General features: G+C 39.8%; 1 protein-coding gene across 35 annotated transcripts in view; it reads right to left on the bottom strand.

Annotated features, from left to right (window-relative positions):
• Window positions 1–25,671, bottom strand: part of FOXN3 (forkhead box N3) — a 205,246-nt gene that overhangs the window by 15,076 nt on the left and 164,499 nt on the right. For 16 of the 35 annotated variants that reach the window (XM_086894319.1, XM_086894326.1, XM_086894324.1 and 13 more), the window contains one exon: window positions 8,513–8,578. The exons of 11 other annotated variants lie outside the window; for them this stretch is intronic. In XM_086894319.1, coding sequence (XP_086750445.1) covers window positions 8,513–8,578 — 66 coding nt within the window. The remainder of the gene's footprint in view (window positions 1–8,512; window positions 8,579–25,671) is intronic. 8 more of the 35 variants (XM_086894334.1, XM_086894331.1, XM_086894322.1 and 5 more) reach the window with 1 other exon arrangement.

A 25,671-nucleotide genomic window follows, 5' to 3' on the forward strand; every position in this document is an offset into this window, starting at 1 on the left:
CTGGCACAGTTAAATGATGCTTATTTTATCCCTTTTCTTCTATTCACTCCCTGATTGATGACCTCCATTGCTTCTTTAGAACATCCTGTTTGCTTCCTCACCAATTCTCAGAAATTAGCTTCCTGTCTTTCCTTCTTTATCTCTTCTGAGTTTCCTTTCTTCCCTGCACTCCTATGTATGTATCCATACCAGTTTCTGTATCAAATACACTGCCAAGTCTCACAACTTCAGATTTCTATACATTGACACCCTCAATGGAACCCATCCTTCATTCTCCTTGACCCTTTGCAGGTTTGTAAGTCATGCAGTGCTATCCAGGAAACATTCTCTTCGAAAGCTTCACATTGAAAACATTCCCATGTCAACACACATACACACACACACATACACACACACACACTCTCTAGCTCTCCACATATTCCCTTCAAGAAGTAACAAATGTTTGTAAAGAAAGAAAACATGGAAGTTTGCTGTCTTATGAAAATACCCCTAAGAGACAACTTGGTCTCTTGTCCTGCCTGTGAAATTCACTTCCATCATGGCCAGTCTGTGCCTCATGCCACCACTCACCAAAAAGCTTCAATAAGACTATTCAGGCCAGAGGAGGCCTTAAGCATGATTCTGTGATTCTAACTTTTCTCTAAAGTACATCACAGCTCTGTATAATGAAATCATCACTCGGAATTCAGTAACTATTTCAGCTTGCAACTGCAGTGTTATTTCTACTGATTTTTGTTTTTGTTTCCTCGGACTCTGAATTATGATTCAGCAACACCACTACATCACTCAGACAGACAAACAGAAAGGTTGTATGCAAGGAATCACTGAAGAAGCACATAGACTGTGTATTCCTTTCAGGTAATACATGGAACCATAAAGAAAAAAAACCCCAATATCCCAACTTGCTGGTAAATCAGCTTCCACAGCATACTAAACCTAAAACGAAAAGGATTAAAATAATTCAGTAGTAAAAAGTATTAATTTCTAGTTATCCACATTACCAATGTGCCATGGTAAGATTGATCTTTCTTGCTCATTTATATCTACTTACAGCATTTAAAGCATCAAAACTTGACCCTTGTAAAAATTAACATTAATTACTTAATTTTAAAAAGATTACGTATATAAACTGCTATTACACTGTCCCTGGCACCCATAGAGTCTTCCAGCCTTTGTGCAGGCTGTACAGCAGCTACTTATATTCAAGAAATTATTTCTATGTCTTGGTGCTTTTGAAGGCTTGTGGATTATTTACTGGAAATTATGTGGTGCTTTTATTCCAAAGATACATTTACGCCTTACAAGCTTTAATTACGTTTCAAACCCATATTTTGAGGTGAGATATTTATATTTTAGACTGAAGATTCAAGGTGTGGAGATAAGATAATTTACTCCAAGCTGTATCATCAATCAGTACCAATCTGGACTAACACCTTACAGTCCTGACCCCTCTCTTCTAATGCTTCTTTAACCAAGAGTACAGGCAGGTTACAGGTTCCCAATTCCCAGGCAGAAGTGTGAAATGTAATTTACACCTTTTCTGTGCGAGTGCCGAAAGCCGTTTATGTCTGAGAAACTCAGCTCAGGAAAACAATGCAAGAAGACCTGTGCATCTCTTTGATGAAGGTTCCCTTTCTCACATAATGTTCCCAGTGAAACACAAAATTACTATTCACCTTTCATCACTGCTATGTTTCTGAGGGTCTACTCTGCTCTCAGGTTGAAGTACAGTTAAACTGTATACTGAGAATCTGCCCCTAACCTGCTGCATGAATGGAGAAATTATTTTTGGATCTTATGCTTCTCTGGTGGAATTTCACAACCTGAGTAGACTCAGCCAGCTGAATCTCCACTGGCTAACCCTGGAGAAACCAATGCACCCAATGTTAAAAAATCAAGACTACACCTCTTAAATTCTCCAAGGGGAAAAGAAAGATCTTCCTTTTGCAGTGGACTTTCATGTTTATAGTTTAACAGACAAAAAAGTAAATGACAAGTAGGAGAACATATCATAATCTGAATCCACCAAAGCACTATGTTCACACACTGTTAAAAGGATCCAACAGAAGCCCTTCAAAAACCCAGTGTTGTTTTGTAGCCTGTACTCAGGCTCTGTAGGTGGAAAGTAAGTAGAAGACTACATGATTACTTCACAGCCAGTGCAGGATTATTTCAATCCAGAGCATACTCTTGTGTGCACAGTAGCTGATTAGACTATTCCAACTATGGACTTCTTTCATCATATCTCTCAATAGACTGGATCCCTGATCTCTTACTTGCAGGTGAAGCAATTCTGGTTCTGGCTGAGATAACCACCTCATCCAAGATCTTCACAACAGTGTCAGAAAAACCATGTCAGACTGGGTCCTTCCCTGAAGATTTGATTATCAAACAAACAATGTAGTAATTTGGTAAAACTGAAATGCAAAAGAAGGAGGAAGTAATGGACAGTTGCCAGACACACTAACTCCCCAACAGCTGACTAAAAAAGGAAAGAAACTAACCTCTTGGTTAAACGTTGGCACATGAAAGTTAAAGGAAGTATAAGCAAGGAGTGAGATTTGTCAAGACAATGAATTGGGTAAAAAACATGTTCTTTGTGTGATCTGGAAAACAAACATACACTTAATTAAACTGTCTAGCTCAAGGTAGCCAATACTTAGTGAGGAAGAATGAATAGTATTTACTGAGAAATGAATTTTAAAGAAGTGGAATGTGTTCGTGTATCCTGTAGGGATAGACAGGTTCTTTGCTTCTTCTGTCTTCATATGGCACATAACAGTCTAAGGACTCTCTTCCTTAACCCAGCTTTTGTAGCACTGAAGGAATCATTATAGACAAGAGGTACAGAGTTTTGGCTAATATCTGTCAGCTTCAGCTCTTTCCTGCCAAGCTTTCTTTCAGTGGTGTTTAGCAGAATTCTTTATATCAGGCCACAAGAACTGAAAGGAAATTGTTGATGATGTATAGTGGATGGGACATCAGAAGTAGCCAAAAGCAAATGTTTTCTGCCAAATGTGTAACTTTATTCAGCTATCTTATCCCAGGCACAAATTTGATGACATCTGCCCAACTTGTATTTTACTACTCACAAACAATTTTATAGCTCTTAAATTCCATACTCTGTAGTCCTTACAAAGTACAAATCTAGGATGCATCCAACAAGACATTTATTCTAAATAAAAATTGAGGTGGGAGAGAAAAATGTATCCTGATAATCCTATCACACTCATACTTTTTCTAAAAATATTATAAGGAGTACAGAGAAAGAAGTAGGAAGTGTTTCATAAAAGTAAGCCTTCTTTCCAAATTTATTTCGTCTCTTTAATGGCTTAATATTAAACACCAAAGTAAAACAAACCAAAACAAAATCCCAACCAAAACCCAGAAATAGAAAGTTAGAAACTTAGCAATAGAACATTATGAAACCAGCAATAAAACACTATGAAAATGTCTTTTCCTAGTTTTTTTACTCTGATACAAAATTGTCAGCAAAAATAGCTTCATGAAACATTTTACTCTCAATGATTTATCATTTTCTGATACTCAAAGTTACGCTAGAAGCTGTCTCAGTTACAGTAAGTGACTTTTCCATAGGCAGTACAAGTAGAACATTACAGCTATCAAGTTTCATGTACAATAGAAATGTCCCAAGGAAACAGCATGTTCTATTTTATCCTATTTGGAGAACTTCTGACTGTCATTAAGGCAGGTTTTTTTGGTCTTGATTCCTGTATATGCATCTTGCTCATATACAATCCAATTGCGTTAGTTTAAGAAGCCATTTTCATTGGGGTACAATGTTAGAAGTATAGAGGTAGATGTCTTTAGGGAATTCCTTCTCTTCCCACCAAACTTAAAATATATGAATCTAGTCTGGGTTTTATATGTTTTGAGTCGAAAATTACTGAAGACTTCCAAATCAGAGAGACACTGTTTTCAGTCCTGGAAAACATATCTTTTTTAAGAAGCACCCAGTGAAACTCCATTCTTATATCTTCCTAAACATCTCTATCACAGTGCTTCAGTCTCCTATAAGGAACCACCCACAAAAATGGTGTTGCTAAGTTATCTGAAGGGCATCCCTTTCTAGCTAACCCAACCAAGTAGTGATGAGCAGTACTGAAAGCAGAAGATGGATGTCACAGCTGGGAAGACTCAGCTTCCTGATTTCTACACAAACCATTTCTGTGAGCACAGTTTAAGAGTTGTTTGCAGTATTAAACTTCAGGTTGAGCAATGTACTTGCATTTGTGTGCAATTCACAAATTACATACCAATGGCCAAAAGACTATGCATGAATTTGAACCTATGTGTAATAGCACTGAGAAGTTTCTTGAATTAAATCAGTATTTCCAGGATAATCCCTCTGACCACAGCACTGTTCACTAGCAGTAGCAGCCATACACTAACACCATCTCTTCTTTACTCATTCCTCCAGAAAAGCAAGTGGCTCAAAGTTCAGAACGACCTCACCAATTAAGAAGATGTTGCTACTGACATGCTTCCACTGACTTGAATCTCAGGAATTCAAACACACTGCAAAAGCACCAAAATCTATCTCCATTTTAATCATGGCAAAACATCATGGTTTGGCAAGACTCAGTTACATGCCCAGGATGCCACACTCTGGAGTAGGGAATATTATGCTGGAATAACAGCTAGGAATATTGACTTTCAAGACATTGGTAAGAAATGAAGTGCTGAAAATATTTTGCACCAAAAAGTAACTGCACAAAACTAATTCATGGACTTCACTGATTTAGTACCCATGAGTTCTAAACTGAGCTCTACCCATTTGTTCACCATCTGGTTTTCTTGTGTCCTCTCTCCAAATTAGATTCTCATGAGGGAAGCAGGCCCATAATTTTGATGCAACTTGCTCAAGATGGCCCAGACAGTACTCAGTGCCTTGCAGGTCAAGATACAGTTTTCAATGCAAGTCAAATATTTTTGCATTAATATTCATGAACTGACTACTACTAAAAATCCCAAGTATTTGTAACTTGTGACAGCTGCTTCTAAAGGAAACAGGTGTTTCAATTGCTGCTTCTTTTCAAACACAAACCTACAAAACCTGATGAAACACAAGGACTTCAATAAAGTGAAGCAAAAGTATTAAATCTATGTACCTACATGCCCTCTCTTAGCATATCACAGTATCTTTCATGCTTTAATTCCTGGTGCCAGCTGGATTGCAGGTTTCAGTAGAAACCTGTACACAGCTGGCTACTTTGAACTTCTGCTTTCAGTTACAATCAGTAAGTATTTGGCCTGTGAATATACTGCAAGGTGTTAATAATTGAGAAACTGATTTCTGACATTAACTACAATTGCATATTCCTAACCTTTAGCAGCAATGTGAACAATCAGTTTTATGAGTCTAGGTGGAGTAAAACCTACACAAACACAAAATAATCCTAATAACGGTATTTTACTCTTTGACTATGCCTTTTTGTTTTTCTGAATGACAATTAAAGGATGGTGGAATTGGGGTAAATGGTAAGCAATGCTTGTCAGACACTATTTCAAGATTTCATATAAAAGCAACAGCTGATTTTAGAATTCATTTGTGATTGTTACCAGTGTTTCACACATGGGTGTGGAATTTTCAATGGTAATTTAAAACCATCGAGCTAATTAATCAATCTGTTACAAAGCAGGAATAATTTATTCTAGATTTTATAATACCACTGAGATGGGATTCCCTTCCATACAGACCATATTAATAGTATAAATTTCAATAACACTTTGAATAATTCCTGGAGCTAACTTCAATCTAAAGATGCTTTTAGTACCCACACTGCCTAGATGAACATGGGTTTTTACACCACTCAAAAACCAGCTTTTAAACCAAAATGTCTTCAAAAGCCAACGCATGTAACCATCCATAGAAAATTAATCCATATTCTGTCACAATCTGCCTTGGAGGTATCCACTTGTCATACAATGGTTAAATGTCTGTAGGACAGGCAAAGGTCTTAATGGACCAGAGTTTTAAACTTTGAGTTGTAAAGTTGTTATAAGGTGAAATGACCTCAGGTTCTGCCTCCAGCTGACTCTTTGTTGTGTCACTAAGTGGCACGTTCAGAGTCAGACTCTCAGACCAAATGAGGGTTTCCTACAGGTATTAAAACCTGTGGCCAAACTATAAACTATGTCCTTCACTCTCCAAATCCTGTCTTCAGAATATAGGGCATTTTGCAGCCCGTATGTACATACTTGACACCACAGTCTGATACCAGGAACAGAATTCTCAGTCTTCAAGAGATCATACAGTATCAGCACACTTACTGCCCTGGTAATTCCCAGCTTGATTTACAGACCACAGCAGCCACTGACAGAATAGAGAATTAACTGTGAACTTCCACACGATGCTCAACATTGCAGTGAAACTTTTGTAGCCAAAGTTTACCTTTTATTTGAAAACTACTTTTAAGTGTGATTTCTTTTCATGCGATTATTTCTTAAGGTAAAGTAGCAAAGAGTTTGCTTTAAGCTGCCTACGATTTTCCTGACGTGGCACATAAGTGAGACCCAACAGCAATTGATAGGACAGGTTAATTTACTTCTTAAAAATACCCATTCACAACCCTACCAAAATATTTATCCTTTGTAATTTAGAGGGCCTCTGAGGTTACAATAAAAACTTCTGGCCTTTCCTCCTGGCAATTCTATCAGTGTCTAGAAAGATCCATGAACTTCTGAGCAGACCCTACATTTGAGTTTAAGGGCACAGAGGAAGTTCTTGTTACTCGCAGATATCAAGCGGGGAGCGGTGTCAATGAGGAGCCATCTTTTTGCTTTCATCTCCCTGTTTTGACATTCTCACAAGAGCCCACTGGGAAGGTGACACAGGATGTGGAGATATGCCAAACTCATAGGAGGCTAGAATTTCCTCAGAATGACCTCTACAACATAAAACAGTAATAAGCCAAAACTATCCAACTATGATATCTACAAAATTACAGTGCACAGGTCTTCAAATTACTTGCACTGCAATGTTGGCAAACATATGCATGTGACAAAAATCAGCAGCATGCTTAGTACTATGGATCTCCTCTTGTTCTTGTCTGCAGTCCTCACTCATTCTCCAGGAGTTCAATTATTCTGTGTTTTCTCCATCCTTTTCCACACACATACCACTTATGTCCCCTTCCCTCTCTCACGTACCTTTTTACCCCTGCACTTCAATTCTATGCCAATTCCTTTCCCCCTTTTTTCTACCCCACAAATCTGGCTTCTTTAAATCTGCAATCCTTTGGCAGCGGTCTCATTTTATTCTTCCCACTATGCCCAAGGGTAACCTCCTCTTCCCAATAAAAATCTTTCCTTTTTACTACCTACACACAGCAGGGATTGCTCACCATTTTACCATACACAGTTCCTGAAAGCTGCTTAGGAGAGGAGACAAGGACCACTCTTTTCCAAACAGTTTCCTGGTAGATCACACTCTCCTGAGAGAAGCTGCTTAAGAAGCGTTTCTCTGGCAGGGTCACAAAGCAGGCTGACAATAGTTTTCCTCAGCTGCATGGGAAATGCTTTGATGGTAATTGACTCTCATCCCCAGGCAGAGTATCAAAGTGCAAATCAAGGCTTCCCCTGGAATTTGGAGTTGGTTGCCCAGGCTAGAACAATAGCAGTGATGCTAGACAGTCTTGGTAATGGTTTCTATTTTAACTTCTGCCTTTATTTTTTAGAGCTGCCTGTCACTTGGCATTACTACCATGCTTGCTGACTAGTGATATGTTTGTTTTCCTGTATTCCCTGTCCTTGTGCAGCTGTATTCCACCATGGATTCCTGCACTACCTTCACTGCAAGCTCTGTGGGGCAGGATGGATCCTGCAGTATTTGCAAAGCCCAATACAATGGGGGTCCAGGCCTCTTCAGTGCTCTGTTAATACACAGCATTAAAACCTTAAGTCTGGTCACAGAACAGGGAGGACAGTACTGGCAGGAAAGGAGACCTCCCTTTGCTTCTTGTCGCCTGCCTACTGCCTTGCATCAGTCAGAGGAAAAACAAAACCAAAATGGGCAGGATGTGTGCAAGGAAGGAGCTGAAACAGTGCCCAAGTGAACGGAAAGTATCCAGATGGCTGTGGTAACTTACACGATAGGAGTCAAATCAAAACAAAATGAAAACAGAACCATATGCCTTGTACCCTTCACTCTCTTGCTCTCTTTCTCTCTCTTCCTGCCTTTCTCCTGGCTGTTGCCCCAGGTCTTTCTATCAGTATGGATAATAGTATGTTACTCATTTGAGTGTACGTCATGAATAACAATAACCTCTCTTTTACATTAGAGATCACGGATTAATATTATTCATGTAACAAAGAATGTAATATGAACCACAAAATTATACTTATGTAAGGGTCAAGGAAGTGCAAGGGTCTACAAGTGAAGTTATATTTCTTTATTACACCCTTTTTATCTGGTATGCTGTATACTTATAAAAGAGAATATTAATTTCATACGTCTATGTTGCTATATGCTATAGAAATATCTACTCACAACCTGCTTGTATCTCAGAGGGAGTATTCAAAAGCATCATGGCAGTGGCAGCATCAATGTCAGGATCTGGAAAAATCAACCAATAAATACATTATTTACAACTGGGCTAATGTTCTCACCCCCACTGCTAATCTACAGGTTCGACCATGTCTCCGAGTGAAAAGGAATGAGAGTTCACTATTCAGAGGGCTCGTTGACTACACATTAAATTTATCCCCAAATTTGTAAGGGATCCCATTGTTACTATTAAACAGAGTGATCTGTGACACTGAGCCATACTTGTGCTTGTGTGTGCATGATACCTTTGCTGTTAACCTCACCAATTCCCTGTTTAATTCTGTGGAGAGTATTTAGATTTCATTACAAAAGATCTGTGCAGGTGCAACATCACAATTTGGAAGCAACAGAGAGGGATGAGCTGACAGCTGAGGAGTGGGAAAGCACAAAGAATACCTGAGCAAGTACACAAGATGACACTTGGTCATTTCTATTTGACAGGAAAGATTTCAGCGAAGTTTGAGAGAGTGTTGGAAGACAAACTGCTGCAATTAAGTTTAAAAAAAAAGGAAACTAGCATTTCATTGAAGCATCAATTTATTTGTATCCCTTTCCATCGTCACTTTAATCTAAGCAAAAATGATCAGCTGGCTGCTGTTATTCTTAAACTGGTTTCTGAATCCATCATGAACAGTCAGCTGACAGATGGTAAGTTATAGAGACAGAACAAAATATGATCCTTTTATAACTATATTCACTTGCTTCACACACAACAGCTCGGCTGCTATGGAAATGCAGGTATCTATGACAACAGTAAACAACCCCACAACGGCCACTGAATAAGCTGAAAAGAACATCTGCCCCAGCAAAGCGTCCCAGCTGCCCTGGGGCACAACTTGCTAATCGTGCAGTGATGCCGTGTGACAGAGAAAGCCGCCTATGCCATGTCCAAATAAATGAAGTGTGCAATTGAAGTAGACATAAAAACGCACACCCTGGCTGACTGCTGCCTCTGTGCTGCTAAACTGAATGACTAATGAGTATGCATTTGTTGGTTGGGGTTGGGGGTTTTTTCAGCTTGTCAGTGTTTATACCAAATTACATACCAAAAAAATTAATTTACTACTAATAGCTTCATGGCACTTTATTTTGGCTATAATGACAGAAAATAACTTAACCACTGTTAAAAATATCCGTATTTTTGATCTTTATATATTTCAAATCTATTTCCAGTAATGTGATGTGGTATAAAGCCCTGTAATTTATTAACAATACAAATGACGTAGACAGGATTTCAAAATCTGCTTAAGCCAAACAGAAATTCACTTGACTGCAGAGTTAAGAAAAGGGACTTTTTATTAGTCTAAGTATGTACTACTTTTCTGTGAATAGCTGCAAACATTCTTCTAAAGGCTACTACTGTATTATTTAATGGCTAAAATAGTAAACAGAAACAGTGTAGTAACAGTTTGTAGTGTCAAACTGAAGCTGAAGCAGCAGCAGCAGACTTATTATAAAAGGTACCTGTGTCTTCTGGACAGGTCAACATTTTCCAAAGAAAAAGCAGCTTTAACCAACTTATGTTCATCTGTCTGGAGATACCTTAACAGAAGCATTGCTGCTGCAATTATGTATATACTGAAAGTGTCATTTCCCACCAGCTTCATTCCCAAATATGTGCCACGTTGCAAGACTGGATCCACACACCACACAGCAAACGTGTGTTTTCAAACTAAATAGGAATAGTCCATCCAAATGTTAAAAAGCAAGACAAAAGAGAAAAAAAGCCTGAGAAATAAAGACAAATCAAACCAGAATTCTTCCCTTTTTCATACCACAGAAGCAGGAGATCGTGAGAAGTTGAATTTAGTGTATTGTAATTCATACAGCCAACTTCAGGATTTGCTTATTGGCTATTCCTAAATTTAATTTTCTTTTAGTTCAGTGGATGACATTGTAGTATAATCCAAATTTTGCTGCTGAAAGAAGCAACACTACTAGGAAAAGCACATTTCTTGATGACTTTGGGTTTTGTTTGTGTGACAAGCTCTGTGATCTGAGATAAAATTGATGCAACCAGTTTCTGTTGAAAGATGCATTCTTAGCCTGTGGACCGCTAACGGTACCACAGTGTTTCTGCAATGATGTAAGAGATGAACACGATCTGCTCACAACGCAGGACTACATCTGCAGCAGCTGTCTCCCAAAGCATAGCCATGTTCTCAAGCCCATCCACACCTGCTATGGTGCCTAGCTCTGTTTCTGTTGGTATACTCTTGAAGAAACCAGACAGCTATTCCACAATGCTGTGGTAGAGATAAGAGAGCTTAGAGGCACGCATGAATGATGTCAGTAGGATCCAGGAAAATGTGCTGTGTGTTTTCCTACTGCAAGGAAAAAAGGCAAAGGAGAGACTGGTACACAAGTGAGACAAGGGCCGAGGGCCAGCTGTCTGAGCCCACACAAAGAGGCAGATTGAAAAGCTGGCACATTCTTTCACAGCATTTTTGTTCACAATTTGGAGGCGTTCTCATGAGCAGTGTTTCAAGAAGAGCCAGGAAGTAGCCATGAGGAGCAGCACCAAAGGCACGGGACTGAAGGGCACCTTTCCTGGGACTGGCACGCCTGGCTTTGGCTGCTGGTCCCCACCAGTGCCTCCATGCTGATGGCCCTTTCCCCACTGCCGTTTTTCTGAAGTCTCTTCCATGTGGATGTATTTGTATTTGTAGCTGAAAGGCTTGGCCTTGCTTACTGCTGCATCCCCACCAGTTGCTAACTGGATCCTGTCCCTTCTACCTGGCCTGTTTCTGTGAAGCTGTGGATTTCAGAAATATCTTTGCCCTACCTGCGATCAACACAAAGACTCCTGAAGTTATTAACAGTGGGTGGTTAGTGAAACATGATTGCAGGAACATCTTTCCCTAGGAAACCAGGTTAAAAATAACTACATACAAAGTTTTGGAATATAGAAAATTAAGTATTTAAATTAATGCATTCTGGTTTCTTTCTTTGCTAATTCAAGTCAATGGTGAACTGACTGCATATATGGATTGTTAATTTTTTGTCAGTGGAAAGCAGATGTCCAGCCTTCGCTGTGAAAGAGGGAAGTAAGGAACAATGAAGAAAAGGAAGGACTGTGGGTGTTGTACAAAGAAGTAAGAGTATGTCGAAGATGGTATCAATGGTGGTACAAACATCATGGCAATTCTGTTTCCTGCATTTTTGATTCATGCCCCTTGTCAGCAGTCTTCAACAGTGAACACCAAATCTGTAAGTGGCATCTAGCTCTTTCAGTGAAAAAATAACCTACAATTTAGCACTCTGTGGAATTACATCTATGCATATTGTCAAGACGTACTTTGAGCAAAATTTTGCTTTGCATGGTGCCTGTATAGATCAGAATCTGTCTTGCATGGACACATGAAGTGGCAAAATGGTAGGCATGAAATATTTAGCATGAGAAGCAATGCAGAGCATAGCCTTCAGGTAGCAGACTCTTTATTCTGGAATTCACAAAACATAATTAAAATCAGTCATGTACCTGAGAAAGCCAGATGTGACAGCTGTTCTTTTATATGTTGTGATCTCTGATCAGAGTTCATTTTATAGAGAGAGAAAGTGATTTACAGTAATTCATATTATTTTGATATTATTTTAAATTTTGATCTGGTTTAATCAAACCCTCCAACTCCATCCTCTTCTAATTAAATAAAAATTAGAGTAACATAGTGCCCTCTTGGTTGTGCAAAGGGATATTTGTCTTTACAGCCATACTATAAGGTTTTAAAGAAAACAGCAGCTAAAGCAGTTCTAAGCAACCACGGCCTGAATTTTCCAGCACAGATGCCTAGAGAGAGGCACTTAGGATGCATATTTAGGTATTAATAAAATGTTACAGCCAACTGACGTAAAAGATGTAGTTAGTAAATAAACTGCCCCATCTGTACACTACAGCCATAGCTATATTATCTCATCAGGAAGGAATTTATAAGATCTTCTTTTAATTTAAAGTTACTACATCTAAAATAGAACTGTTTTTATAAAATATTTCACATTACCATTCAGTAGGCTGGTTTTTGGCCCATTCTACTTCTGCCTCAGCATCTTCCAGTGCTTTTTCCCATTTTTATGTTCCTAGTGTAGATGGAATGCCTAAAACCTAGTGCCACTGTACTCAAAAGGCAGAAATTCAGATTATTCCTTGTTACAAATAGGTCTTTTAACTCCCTCCCTGCCTCACTTTCTAGCACAGCCCATTCCTACATTTTTCCTTGTTATTTAATTCTTTGATATTTTCAATTTTCATCAGTAGTAAGTGGTGCAAAAGCAACACTGTCTTCCATCTTTTACCTTCAGGTTTATTAAACTGCAATACAGCAAATTGTAGCTTGCCCCTATTTAACCTGCTTGTTAACAGATGTGCTTTTTCTCTTCCCACATCATGATGGCTAACCTTGGTATGAATCAGGTGAAAAACACAGAGAATAATGAACAGAGTGGAGGCTTTTTTCCCCCATTTGCTATTTTTTGTTTTCTATTTTTATTTTGCCTAATGACAGAATAAGAATATAGCTGTTTAAAATAAAGCTGCAATGTGCGAGACAGAAAGAAATACCTGAAGAGAACTGTAAGTACTGTAACTCTGTCAAACTCCTTGGTGTGGGATGCCACTGAGTCCACTTCTGAAATATTTAAATAAGGTTGAGAAGTTCTCTTAAAATAAATAGAATACTTGTGGAAACGTACAGTAAACCATTAGGATTCAGAACCAAGATCATGGGAAGAAACAAGAAGTTATATTCATGTCAACAACAGTGTATGAAAGACCAAGCATGAGAATTCTGGAAGCTATACAATAGAGGCCAGGAGGAAGCAATTTCATTAGCAATGCCAAGTCACAGTGGAGCATTGCCCAGTTCTTTAAACGGATCTCATATGAGACACAGAAGAAGAAAGGCACAGGTCTAAATGAACTAATAATTTTTCCTATTAAAGTTCATTTCCAGCACTGCCAAGTAAGCTATGGCACAAGTATCATAAAAAAATATTCTGTATTTAAAAAAATACAGAACATTTCTACCAGAAACCTTCTTCCTGCTCCTCTATTTTGTTACATTTGTATTGTCATGAAGCAACACAATTTCCATTCTCTAACAATACCATTTTATCAGCTGAAAAACTGTAAACCAAACATACAGTTACAATGTATTCTTGTTAAAAATACTAGCTTTAATAAAAAGAATGATAGTAGAAAGAGTTACAGTAGGTCTTATACATTTACTAACTCAGAGGTTCATCATTCAGAAAGCTGGGGGAAACCAACGCATCATAACTTTTTATCTCAGCAGAAAAGATTAAGATCATTGAACTGTTAAAAGACAGACTCACAAATACTAACAGTCACTTTACCAGTGCAAAATAAAAACATTTTAAGAGACACCTGACTAAAGAGAGATGAGATATACATCTTACACATAAAGTTGATGTATTATAGTACATACACTGCTGAAAAGCAGGGTGGAGATTTTTGCTTTGGTTTTGTTCCTTTATTTTAAAATTATTTCATTTTGATGCACATTACTGGCAAGCTTAACTTTCAGTGCAGAAAGACTTTAACTTTCAGTGAAAATAAAAATTACCAGTCACAAAAGCAATAGTGAAGTTTTTTTACTCCATCCAGCCTGTGTGGCTTGGAGTACTGAACAGAGAACATCAGCTAGAGAAATCACTGGCCAGTGAGCAAGCACAGAAGAGAGAAACAGTTTGCTCTTCCATCATGTACTTACCCAATTTTTGATCAGGAATTTCAACCATCTTCTTAACTGATTGCTGCAGCCTCAGCTTCTATAGTGGAAGATGTGATTATGAGGGCTGTAACTCCTTGTTTACAGGCTGCAAACATTTTTTTTGACTGAAGAATACACATACACATAAACACACATGCTCTTTGAACCCAGTTATGCAGATGTGTGTTATCTCTGGGACATTGAGGTCATCATTGCTCAAGCTTTCGTAATGTCCCTGCTGCTAACAACAGGTTTCTCTTCCACCAAATTGGGAGGATGTCTGGCAGATGAAGTCCTCTGTAGAACTGTGACCAGGAGGCAGTCCTCTACAAACTCTGACCATTTAAGACCAAATAAACCATACCCTATATTGTTCCATACCAGTGTTTTTCTAAGCACTCATTTCCTTCTCACTGCTATTTCAAAATACATTTGCGTCCACCAGGCCTTGAGAACCAAGTACCTCTCTCAGTCCTGCAAGCACAGGACATGCCAGCTGGAAAAGACCTGGAGTGTCTCCCTTAGCTTGAGTGACCCTGGAGCAAATGTCTTCAGTTCCCCTGCCTCCCTCAGCCACTACAGTTTCCTGCTGTTCTGCAGGATAAGGTGGCTTCTGGGTACTTTCACCACAAGATGAGTCTTCAGGAGGGCTTCACCCAAATATCCAACTATTGGAATGACCATGGCACAATCCACACCAAGAACAAAGCAAGGGAAGGCCTGGGGAGGTGAACATAAATTCCTCACTGGTTTCAGGATCCAGAAAGAAAAGGGGAAAATACCAGATAAACATGAAAACAACAGTGAGAAGGGTATTTCAGGGATTTGAAGAAAAAAAGGTTGCTGCTAATCATGAGGGAAAAGGTCAGGCATGTGACACTGCCAATGAAAGCGCTGTATATAGCATAAGAGCCAAATGCAGTCTAAAACCAAAATAAGAGCAGAAAAGGTGAACAAAAAATCCAGCAGCTAAAATAGCTGTATGCTAATAACACAGGCAGACTGCCATAATGGAAAAGGAACTCAAAGCACTAGTGCTATTACAGGAAAATTCACAAACAGGGTGGAAAAGCAATTATTAGTGAAACAGGTGTCAAAGGGTCTGTGCTTTTCAAAGAAAATACAGATTTTATATGGTAGGGTACTGTTATGCAATAAGAGCAAACTTTGGAAATAGAATATAAAAGAAAATGTTTGGAAATGCTGTGGGCAGATGGTCAAAGAAGATTTCTAAGAGAGAGACTCTGGGTCTGCTCTTGACTTCTTACTCCAGATATAGATCTGAATACAGCTCTGCATCATTAAAGAAATGGGAATTACGTCAACAAGGCAGGCTAACTTCACAGTACAGATTGGAGAACAAATGCTATTAACCACGGTAAGACCAGTTATTCCTGGATGTGACAGCTGACAAGTTTCTTTATCCATGTTACTGAATGAACAAGAATAGATTCTATTCTGCTCTTTATGTTAAATAATGAGGATGACTTTGGAACGGGGGACCATGAAGTGATTTGGTTTAGATTAAGTGGGAAGGATAACAGCAAGCCTAATTTTGTTTAAGATCTATTATTTTGAAAGAGCAAGCTCTGATGAACTAAACGCTTCCTGTGGAACCTCTGGAAAACAGACTGGACTGAGGAACTCTATACCTGAGCCTGGGAAAACTGCAGTTTCTGCAAGTCACTGCATCAAGACCTAGATCAAACCTGTATACGGAGAAGAACAGGGAAGATGCACTCTTAAAAATAAAACCACAAAACCTTAACAAAACTAAGCTTCACTTGGAGGAGACAATTGCTGAGCTGGAGCCTCATACCAATGCAGAATAGTGATGTGAGCCCCTAGCTCTCATACACTCCCAGCCTGAGCCCTGGCATCAGCTTTAAGCATGTAAAGAAGACTCCTGGTGCAATGAAGACAGTTGGCCAGGAGCTACGCCAGTAGCACTGGAACCATGGCACTTATGAAGAAAGTCAGTGGACAAGCTCTTTGAGACCTGGCTTGCATGTGGTGTCACCTTTCTCATGGCACTCCATGCCTACTCCATTCCTGTTCAAAATTCACCTTCCCTCTTCTGCTTTCCTCTTTTCCCTTTTCCCTTTCTGCCAGACAGTAGAGCAGATCCAGGCAGTAAGGTTCAGAAAGGTGCCAGCAGGACTAAAAGGGGGACTGGGAGAACCAGAGAGCAAGGACACTAGCCCACAGCTTAGTGAGGTCTATGCACTTCTCCATGAACCTAGGAAAGGCTGGGAAAATTTGCTACAAGCCCTACAGTTTCCATTTTGGTGTACGCTGGGCAATCCTGGGTTTCAAGGTGTGGATGAAGGCAGGGAAGCTACAGCTGTCACCAGAAGTATGTTAAAAAAAGCCAGGATAAGCATGACTATCTACTGGGTACACAGACAGGAAGGCATGCAGTCTGCTGCGACTCGACTCCATGCCACACAGCCATACCAGACAGCCCAAGCATATCCTCCAATTCTAGATGGTTTTCCTCCAGGAGGACAGTGGATACATGAAGGTGTGTTAGTAAAGTCAGACCTGAGAGAAGAGATTTGTAGTTATGTACAAGTAAAGCAGAGATATTTTAAATGAAGAAAAATCGAATTCTGTACCATTTACTTTGCTTCTCCCTAAGACTGAGACCAACAAACAGTCATTAGTATAATCAATCAATCAATAAAACAAATTACTAGTTTTGAAAACCTATTATTAAATACATTGGAAAACCCTGCTGGGGCAGCTCTGTCTCCCTTGACAATCTTTTTGCAGCTGTATCCCTATTAGACACCAACAGGACTAGACACAAACTTACCCACATGGAAGCAGACTAAAGTCTGTTTTCCACCCGAGCACTTGACAATCATCATTTTGCATTACTGTGAGCAAGCCCCAGACAGCACATGGAGATGCTAAGGACTTCTCCAGTTCTGTGGATGATGACTGAGCACTCTCCACTGGGAGTGATGTTTAACATGGCTGGAACAAGGCGCTCTTCTGCTTCTCTGAAGGAAATCAATGGAGGAAGACAGCCACACTGCCATCATCTGAAAAACTCATTCCATTCTTCCTGCAATACTCCTTTAAAACCTCTTTAATTTTCAAATCAAGGAAATGACAAAAGAGCAGGAAATCTAGTATTTAGGGCCTTTTGACTTTTTTTGCCAGAGAGCTTCCCAAGCAGGCTGAGGGATGAGATTCAGGACAAAGGTAAGGCAGTTGAGGAAATACCAATGCCATTTTTGAAGGATTATTATCATCAAGTAGGAAAACAAAAATAGGCGTTGAAGATGCTGACAGTCTCACTGCAGATGTCTACAAGATAATTCATGGAGCACCAGAATTACTTCCAAATTACAAGTCAATACTGTAAACCACACCAGCCTGTTTTAGTGAAAGCTTCTGGTGAAAGCAACATAGTGAACACAGGCTGAAGAGGTTTTACAGGGAAATTAGTCAGCCTTACACTGGGGCTTTAACTTAGCTTGAACAGTACACATAAGAATAGGAATTATTTAAAAGAACTACAACACCATTTGTTTAGACTGAACACTGCTTCCTCAATGTTTTTTTGTTTCTTACTTCCATACTTCACAGAATAGATTTTGTGGAAGATATGCTACAAACCTGAAAAAACTTATCAAACCTTTTCATTTACATTTTCCTTCAATTCAGTTGCATATGCATGTCAGATATTCCACTAAGCACATTGCTAATTTGGCACCATCTATGCTATATACTAGCAAACATGTAAATTCAATATTGTCATCACTGGCATTTTTACTTACACATTTGAAAGCAGAGGAAGTATGAAATGTTATGAACTGAAATGTGGCAAGACAGCAATTCATTTCAGAGCCTGAAGAGCAAGCACCAAGACAAGACTTTGCTGCTAAGTTGCATTTGCAGGCCCCTTTTGATGCTTCTGACTTGCCAAATTGCTACCATGCAGCTCCTTTCTAGACAAAACAGTTGAAAAGACATTTTACTATTTTCTATTATGATTAATTTAATTAAAATGAAGCAGACACACAGAATTCCACTTCTGCCAACCTCTGATTTGCTATGAATGATTGTGTTCAAACTCCTTGAATTCTGAATGGCCACTAGCTAGACAGGTGACGCTACCAAATAAGAAACAGGCAGAACATAATGCAGACTCTTTCAGCTCATCAGCTGGAAGGTGTGAAGTGTATTTACTCCCCAAAACAGAGTGGGTAAGCTAAGAAGCTCTCATCCCCTTCTCTTTATGCTGAACAAGGACCCAAATTGATACTGTGTACAGGCCATACCTAGAGTAAGTTGTGGGACACTAAAAAAATTAAATTAAATAAAGCTTTATCCAGAAAAATAGTGAGAGCTGTCTCTGTAATCCAGGAAAACACTTATATGTATATATAAGCCAGAGAATGAGTAGCATCCATGGAAGAGGATCAGGGTACCAGCATCCTGCAGGGCTCAGCCCTGAGCGAGAACTGGGCAGTTTAGCTACAGTTCAGGACAGTTTCATAAAGCACTAGTGCTTTCATTAACAACAATCATAAGCATATTCTGCACAATTCTCACGGGCATACAATGAGGCCAGAGAAGAAAACACTTTTTAAATGGTGCTGGATCTCATTTCTTTGCAGCCCACCAAACGCAGCTCCTGACACCAAGCAGCCATGTCTCTGGTGGGAAGGAACAGTCCTTGCTCCCACCAAGTGGTTGGCAAGGCAAAAATTCCCATGAAGAAACATGGAGCTTGCTTTTATTAAGTATTTAGTCATCTTGCCAACTTCGTTTGCTTACAACCAAATAGAGAAAAAGCCCCACATTTCCTTTTGTACTCCAAAATTTCAACAAACTCTAGACAGAGCTGATTTAGTGATATTAAGTAGCAGTTTCTGCAATCCTTGTCAGTGCAGCACAAAGGTACCTCTCTGGCCTTTCACAGAGCTCTACTTCATATACGTACAGCACACAGTTTGCATTACCTCTGCCAGTGCAAAATCTATTTACTACCATGATCTGTGCATCAGATCTGAGTGGCTGTTGAGAGCAAAACACGGGCTGTCTAGGCAAATTAATCTTAATAATGTTGGGTAATCAGATCGATTACAACAAAACAAACCAGAGAGAACACATTTGTCTTGCCCCTTTCCCATCTCTGTGCACTTATCTTTAATGAGTGCCTGCCCTCTCCTGGGCATGGACCCACCACCCCACTACCCCTCCGTGCAGAGGCCCTCTCAATGCACGCGTCTCCTCCCTTGCATGGCCAGAAAGCCATGAGAAGGCCGTGAGCAGTTGCTAAGCTTCCCAGCCTTGCCTGTTGAAGATTTCCCTTCCTACTCCACATCTCCCTGCTCCTCTCCTTCCTGTCCCCAGCATGGTGTAGGGAAATCTCAAAGGACAAGGGTTGCAAACCTCCAGAAAAGCAAATGTATTAAGAAAGATACCTTTGATTTATTTTTCATTTTAGTGCCATTATTTACAGCAAACAGTTGTCTTGCACATAACCCGGAATAGAACTGAAAACATTATAGGGATCCTCTCCCCCTTATAAATACCTGATGCCCTGACTTAGAGACAATCATACATAAATATGGTACATTTCATCCAGTACAACAAACATGCTAATGGTATATACTATAGAATTGTACGGCGTTTGTTATAAAAACAACAAATATCATTCCTTTGGGAATATAGCAGTGAAGATGTTTCTATTTTATGCAAAATTGTCAGTGAAATTCCAGCAGTTACAGATCTGATAGTTACAGGACTCCTTAGAGTAAAAAAACAAGTGCTACATTGTACTGCTCTAATACAGTTATGGAAAATAGTGTAAAGCCTTAAAATGGCTGGGGAGAAGTCATTAGTCACTTGTTTCAAAGACTAAGAGTAGTAATTATGCCTGATTAAAAATCAATGTTGCTAGACCTGTTACTGGTAGGAAAAGACCTGGAATTCATAAACCCATGAACTCCTAGGGCTGTGTGTGCACTGAGCTACATCTTCCTTTACAGACATGAAGGCCAGCTGCTCCCTTTTTTTTAGTTTCAAGGCAAAGTATCTGGGAACATGTTTGAGGCTGGTTTTCATGTCACTACTGTGTATTTTAACAGAAGTGTGAGGATGTATTTGCAATATAACAAAGAGCTTATTTATAAAGTTAGTTTTAGAAGTGGGAAAATGTTATTTTCTACTCATGTCAGCCAGCAACATCAAATATGATCTGGCCCTCAATCATGATAATGTAGCACAGCTTGCTTAGGCTTTTTACTGATGGGACTGTTTGAGATTGCTAGAAAGGATGCTGATGAGTATTAACTATGATGTCTGTCATTTTGCATCTCTGGGAAATAGTCCTACAGCTCTATCATTATGATAGCAGACTGCCTCTCAAGAATTTAAACATAGAAATTATCTTTTTTTTTTCCAAAACTTTTAGATCAAGTAATTTGACAAGGGTATATGTATACATCAAAGAAGAAGAAATGCATGTAACTACAAGGTACTGGAGAAAAAGCACAAAAGGCAGGAAAGAGAATTTTGCAGAATCTGTGACAACACTCTGGCTGAGCATGTCTACATGAACTCCTCCTTTCATGGTTCACAGCAAATACTGAAGGACATTGCAGCTTTTCAGGGGCAAAACTGGAGGAAATCTCAAGAAAGCTTTGACTATCCACACAAATATTTCAATTTTCCAGGATGGAAATTTAACAGATATATTTGTAAGAGCTTCTACAAAAACAGCAGAAAATTTTCTTTTAAATCAGCTGGGGACGTCCTGTCAGAGCAGCAAATCTGTTTTTTATTTTATAGCCATATAAGTGTATATTTTCCAGTCATAGCAACAGAGAGTCTAAGTTCACTGTTACAGATGGATGGAGCAAATACTTTTTGCTGGTGTAGCAACATGACATCCAGTAGCTCTGGAAAAATGAAGAGCCCCCAGAGCAGAGGAAGAAGCAATGGTCTGTCACGACAAGGACATACCTTAGTTCCGTCTCAACTTATCCACCACCACAGAAACCTGGATTTGCTATAATAGTCCAAAGCCCTGGTGGGAAAGAGCTGCAGGACTGCTTCCCATGATGGCCGATACCATCGTCTCCCTGACATGAGATACGCAAAAACTGACATCAACACACAGCCACCAGTTGACCAAATGCAGAGGGAGCTCCCCCCTTACCACACAGAGACGTTTGGTGGTCTCCCAGCCTGCTCATTTGCATCTGTTCTTGGGAACCAACCCTTCCTTGAGCTTAACGAATGTGGCTAGGGAAGGACAGCCAATTACAATCACATCTGAATTTCACAAGCTGGCAAAACAGTGTTAAAATACCCCAAGCATACCCACAGCTATTGCCACAAGTGGCTTGCCATTCTACCCCACAGAATGCAATCAAAAACACGTTTCTGGTCAAAACCTTTCACAGCATTTAAATATCATCCTCTCCAATTTTCTTCCTATTTTCCTCTTCATCTTGGGCATATATCAGTCCTTTTAGCAGGCTTTTCCCCTTTTTCCACAGGGATAAGATGTGGTGCCCATTGCTGTGGTACCAGAGCTCCTCACACCGGACACACACATCAACATGCCCTGTCCAAGACTTCCCAGAAGGCTGGGACATGGCTGGGGGCTGGAAACAGGGTTTCAACAGGGTTGGAAACACAACTCTTCTGGGGCAGACAGCCATAGCTCAACACTGAAATACAATGCCTTAATAAGTAGGTCAGCCTGTTCCTATAAAAGCAATGGGTTTAACGCCAACCATGCCTGCCAGTGAGAGTAGCAGAGACTGCAGTTTCCCCCCGTTCCTCACATTCGGCCCCTCTGAAGCCAGGACACTCCTCTGCTTTTACCCTCCTGCAGCAGGGCTGGGCTTGTGGGGTGCCCGCAGCCCCACCATGCCTTGGCCCACAGCAACTCCACCTCTGCAGGGTTGCTGTCAAGACAGCTGGAATATTGCACCAGAAATCAAATTCCAACAAAACAAACACTATCACTAGGCAATTGAAATGCAGTTGGTAGCAACAAACAAACCCTCTGCAATGAGGATCTGGGGCTCTGTTCTTGCCAACAGGTTCAACAGGTTTTGCATATTAAGTCATCCTGATGCTTATTAGCATCTAAAAGGGAAACACCACAAAGATCTTGTCACCTGAGGTTTCACACTGTCCCTCCCTTTCCTGCAGCCCACCACCCTCCTCCCCTTTCTCCCCCTTTTTCACCCACTTTAAATTATCGAAGAACACATTCCCCTCCTGTCCAAGTGAAACTGTCAAGCCCCCCAACACTGTGGGAGGGGGAGGTGGTGGGGGGCAGCACGCTGCCTGCAGTGGGAACCCTTCTCCTTTTGCAGGAGGTTTAGTTGCAGAATGAAGCAGACCCCAGAGTGAAGAAGTACCAAGGTAGGACGCTGCCCTTCAGGATCACATGTGGGCTGTCTGCACTCCACAGGCCACTAACAATCCTCTGTGATCCCACCCCAAACACCTGGGGCTGGAACCTTACCTGCATGGCTTCCTCACCTTATCACAGCTAACATGGAAAAGCTCTCCTGAACAGAAGAATGATTGCTTGCAAAGGACACCGATTCATTTCAGTAAAGACTATGATACACTCCTGTCACTTTCTTTAAATATAGCACCAGTCAATGGCATTTACTGAAGACACCACAAAAGACAAAAAAGTTCATTCAAATATTTCTTCTCTTGGTGAAGCTGCTCACTAGGATGCCTCCACAAATGGAACTCTATGAATCAGCCCAACATGGCACTGAGTGGATTGCAAGACCACAACACAATTCCTAAATACCATCTGCTCCTCCCATGACCTTTGTCTTGGAGAGTCTTTAGCTTTTGTAAACAAGTGCTGGTCCATTTTATTTTGAGATGCTGCACAATGTAGCAGAACACACTTACAAGCTGACTATAATCAAAAGCTTTATAGACTGCTAAATTTGTTTTAAATAATACATAAATACCAAAAAAGACACACTGTACTTTTCATCCATTTTCATGCAAACTCAGTTCTCTCTGCTTGTTGCATTTTCTGTTTATAGCAGTGTGACTTTAAACCACAGAATAAATAGTATTATCTTCTGTTCCCATTTAGCTCTAATCCAGAAACATACACTATATTTAATTATTGTTTTGAGAGTCCACCTATGCAGATAGACTGTGCTTACATGAATCAACTGCTACCTCTGGATTCAGAACACTGAAGAAGTTGAAAAATGTAAGGGCACTTATGTCAGCCCCTCCTTCCTCTCCTCCCCTGCATGCCACCACACTGAAAAGGTTTAAAAGTAAAAAATTCCTTCCACATCATATAATCCTGGCATCTGCCGTGTAGCAAATCAAGCTCACTCATTTTACTGTTATTCCCAAAAGTAACTGTACAGATTTGGGTCTAAAACTCCATTTTCCACTTCCTGAAGTTTCCTTAGGCACATTAGAAAATGCAGTAAACACAGCTAGTAAATACAAAGCAATCTTCTCTGTCTAAGTGCAATTCTGATTGCATTACTTAAGAAATATAATTTCCTGAGGCTTTTTGCTACCTTACTTTATGATACACATGACACAGTATCAATCTGCCAGCTTCCTTCTGCTGTCCCTTTCTTCAGAGGTCCACAGCTTACCCACGACATTTTGTAGTTCAAATACAAAGCCATTACCAAGATTAAAGCAAAGAAGGAATCCGGTTTAGAGAGTGAGTAGGTCGCTGTGGTCATGTTCATTATTTAATAACAGTGGGAATAATTCATATCACAGCAACAATTCTCCACCACTCCATTTATCAATTTCAAAGTAAAGTACATCAGACCTGCAGTGCAGGGAAGCAATGGGAAGGCTCAATCCATCTGGACCCTTTCTGTTAAACTCTGGATCCCTATTCAAGGATGAGCCCCATAGTAGGATATATGGGAATAATTATTCTTCACCAGTATCTAGGTCTATCAAAGACCAACAGGACTAGACATAAGCCTGTGCCAGAAAAACCTTAGGAGTAGCACAGCCTCAAATTCACATCCTATTTCCAAGCAGACACTGGTTTCAGGTAATGTGTTTCATCCTCTCTTCCAAATGGATGAAGCTTAATTCTTCTCCTTTGCGTGGGCTGCCTGGCTAGTGTACTCACTCTGCAAGCTTTCTGAGGTAAAGACTGCCTCCTTAGTAAAGACTGCAAGCTTTTTGAGGCAAATACTACATGTGTCTTGGCTGACAATAACTGCTATAGTCAGCCTGAAGTCTACAATTTCTCTGACTTTTAAAATGTGATTGAATATGAAACCTCATGTCCCCACTAACACCTGCCTTGGATATACCTTCTCTGCAACACAGGACAGTGCCTCAGTCATCAAGCTAACACAATCATTAATATTCTTCCTTAACATGCTTTCCTTCACACCCTTGCTATTTGTTAATGGGATTTTCAGTACTTACTGAAGGTGCAATGAAACAGAAACAGAAAGGAAGAAATAATACTAGAATTGAATTTTTTATCACAAGTATTCTTACACATCTCACAGCTGAGGCGTTTTACCTTCAGCTTGCTTCTTCCTACAGATTTTATCCTGCAGCCCAAATTACTGATGAACGTTTTAACTGAGTTTCCAAATGCTTACCAGTGGGCCAAGGTTTTTGCCTTTTTATTTGGTTAATATTTTTACATCTATTTGTCTTGCTGCCACTACAGTGAAAGAGCACATAAGTGATTTGGGTTCATTTAATAAATTCCAAATTGTGAACCTAACTATTTTGTTTGCTTTAGGGCAAGAGAAGGAAGCAAACAGCAGCCTTGTAAGTGAAGTTGTCTGATAGTCTTCTCTCAATTATGCCTGTGAAAAGATACAGAAATGCAAAGTACTCTTTACAGACAGCGTCACTTCATGCTGATCCAACTTGTTTCAATTCATTTTAATTCGATTCTGCCTCTAGAAGTGATTTGATACCTAGCATGGTTTTTTACACTCAGACAGATTGTTTTCAACTCAGCAGGACAACCTAATGTAAGTTCCATTTAGTTTTGAGTGTTTCCTTAAAAAGGATGGAAGCTCACAAGAACAAACCCTGAGGCTGTAACCAGCTCTCTGCGTATCCAATGCTATCTTTTCACTTGTATCATATGATCAGTTTCCAGTGCTGACATGGTTTAATAGTTTGAGGACTTTTCCACTAAGGTGGAAAAGCTACTGTAAATGGTCTAATAAGCCCCCACAAAATAATTTTTTAATAACTGCTTGCCAAGAATGTACTAATGCATAATAATTTTGCAGCATAGCTGCAGCAGGCAATCTGGCTTATGTTAGTTCAGCTGCAGCCTGAAATTGGTAGTGCTTTCAAGCTAATTTTGCTGCTCCACGCCTTCATGGC

This window comes from Cyanistes caeruleus, chromosome 6 (assembly GCF_971803275.1).
Source record: "Cyanistes caeruleus chromosome 6, bCyaCae1.hap1.1, whole genome shotgun sequence".
Taxonomy (NCBI): Eukaryota; Metazoa; Chordata; class Aves; order Passeriformes; family Paridae; genus Cyanistes; species Cyanistes caeruleus.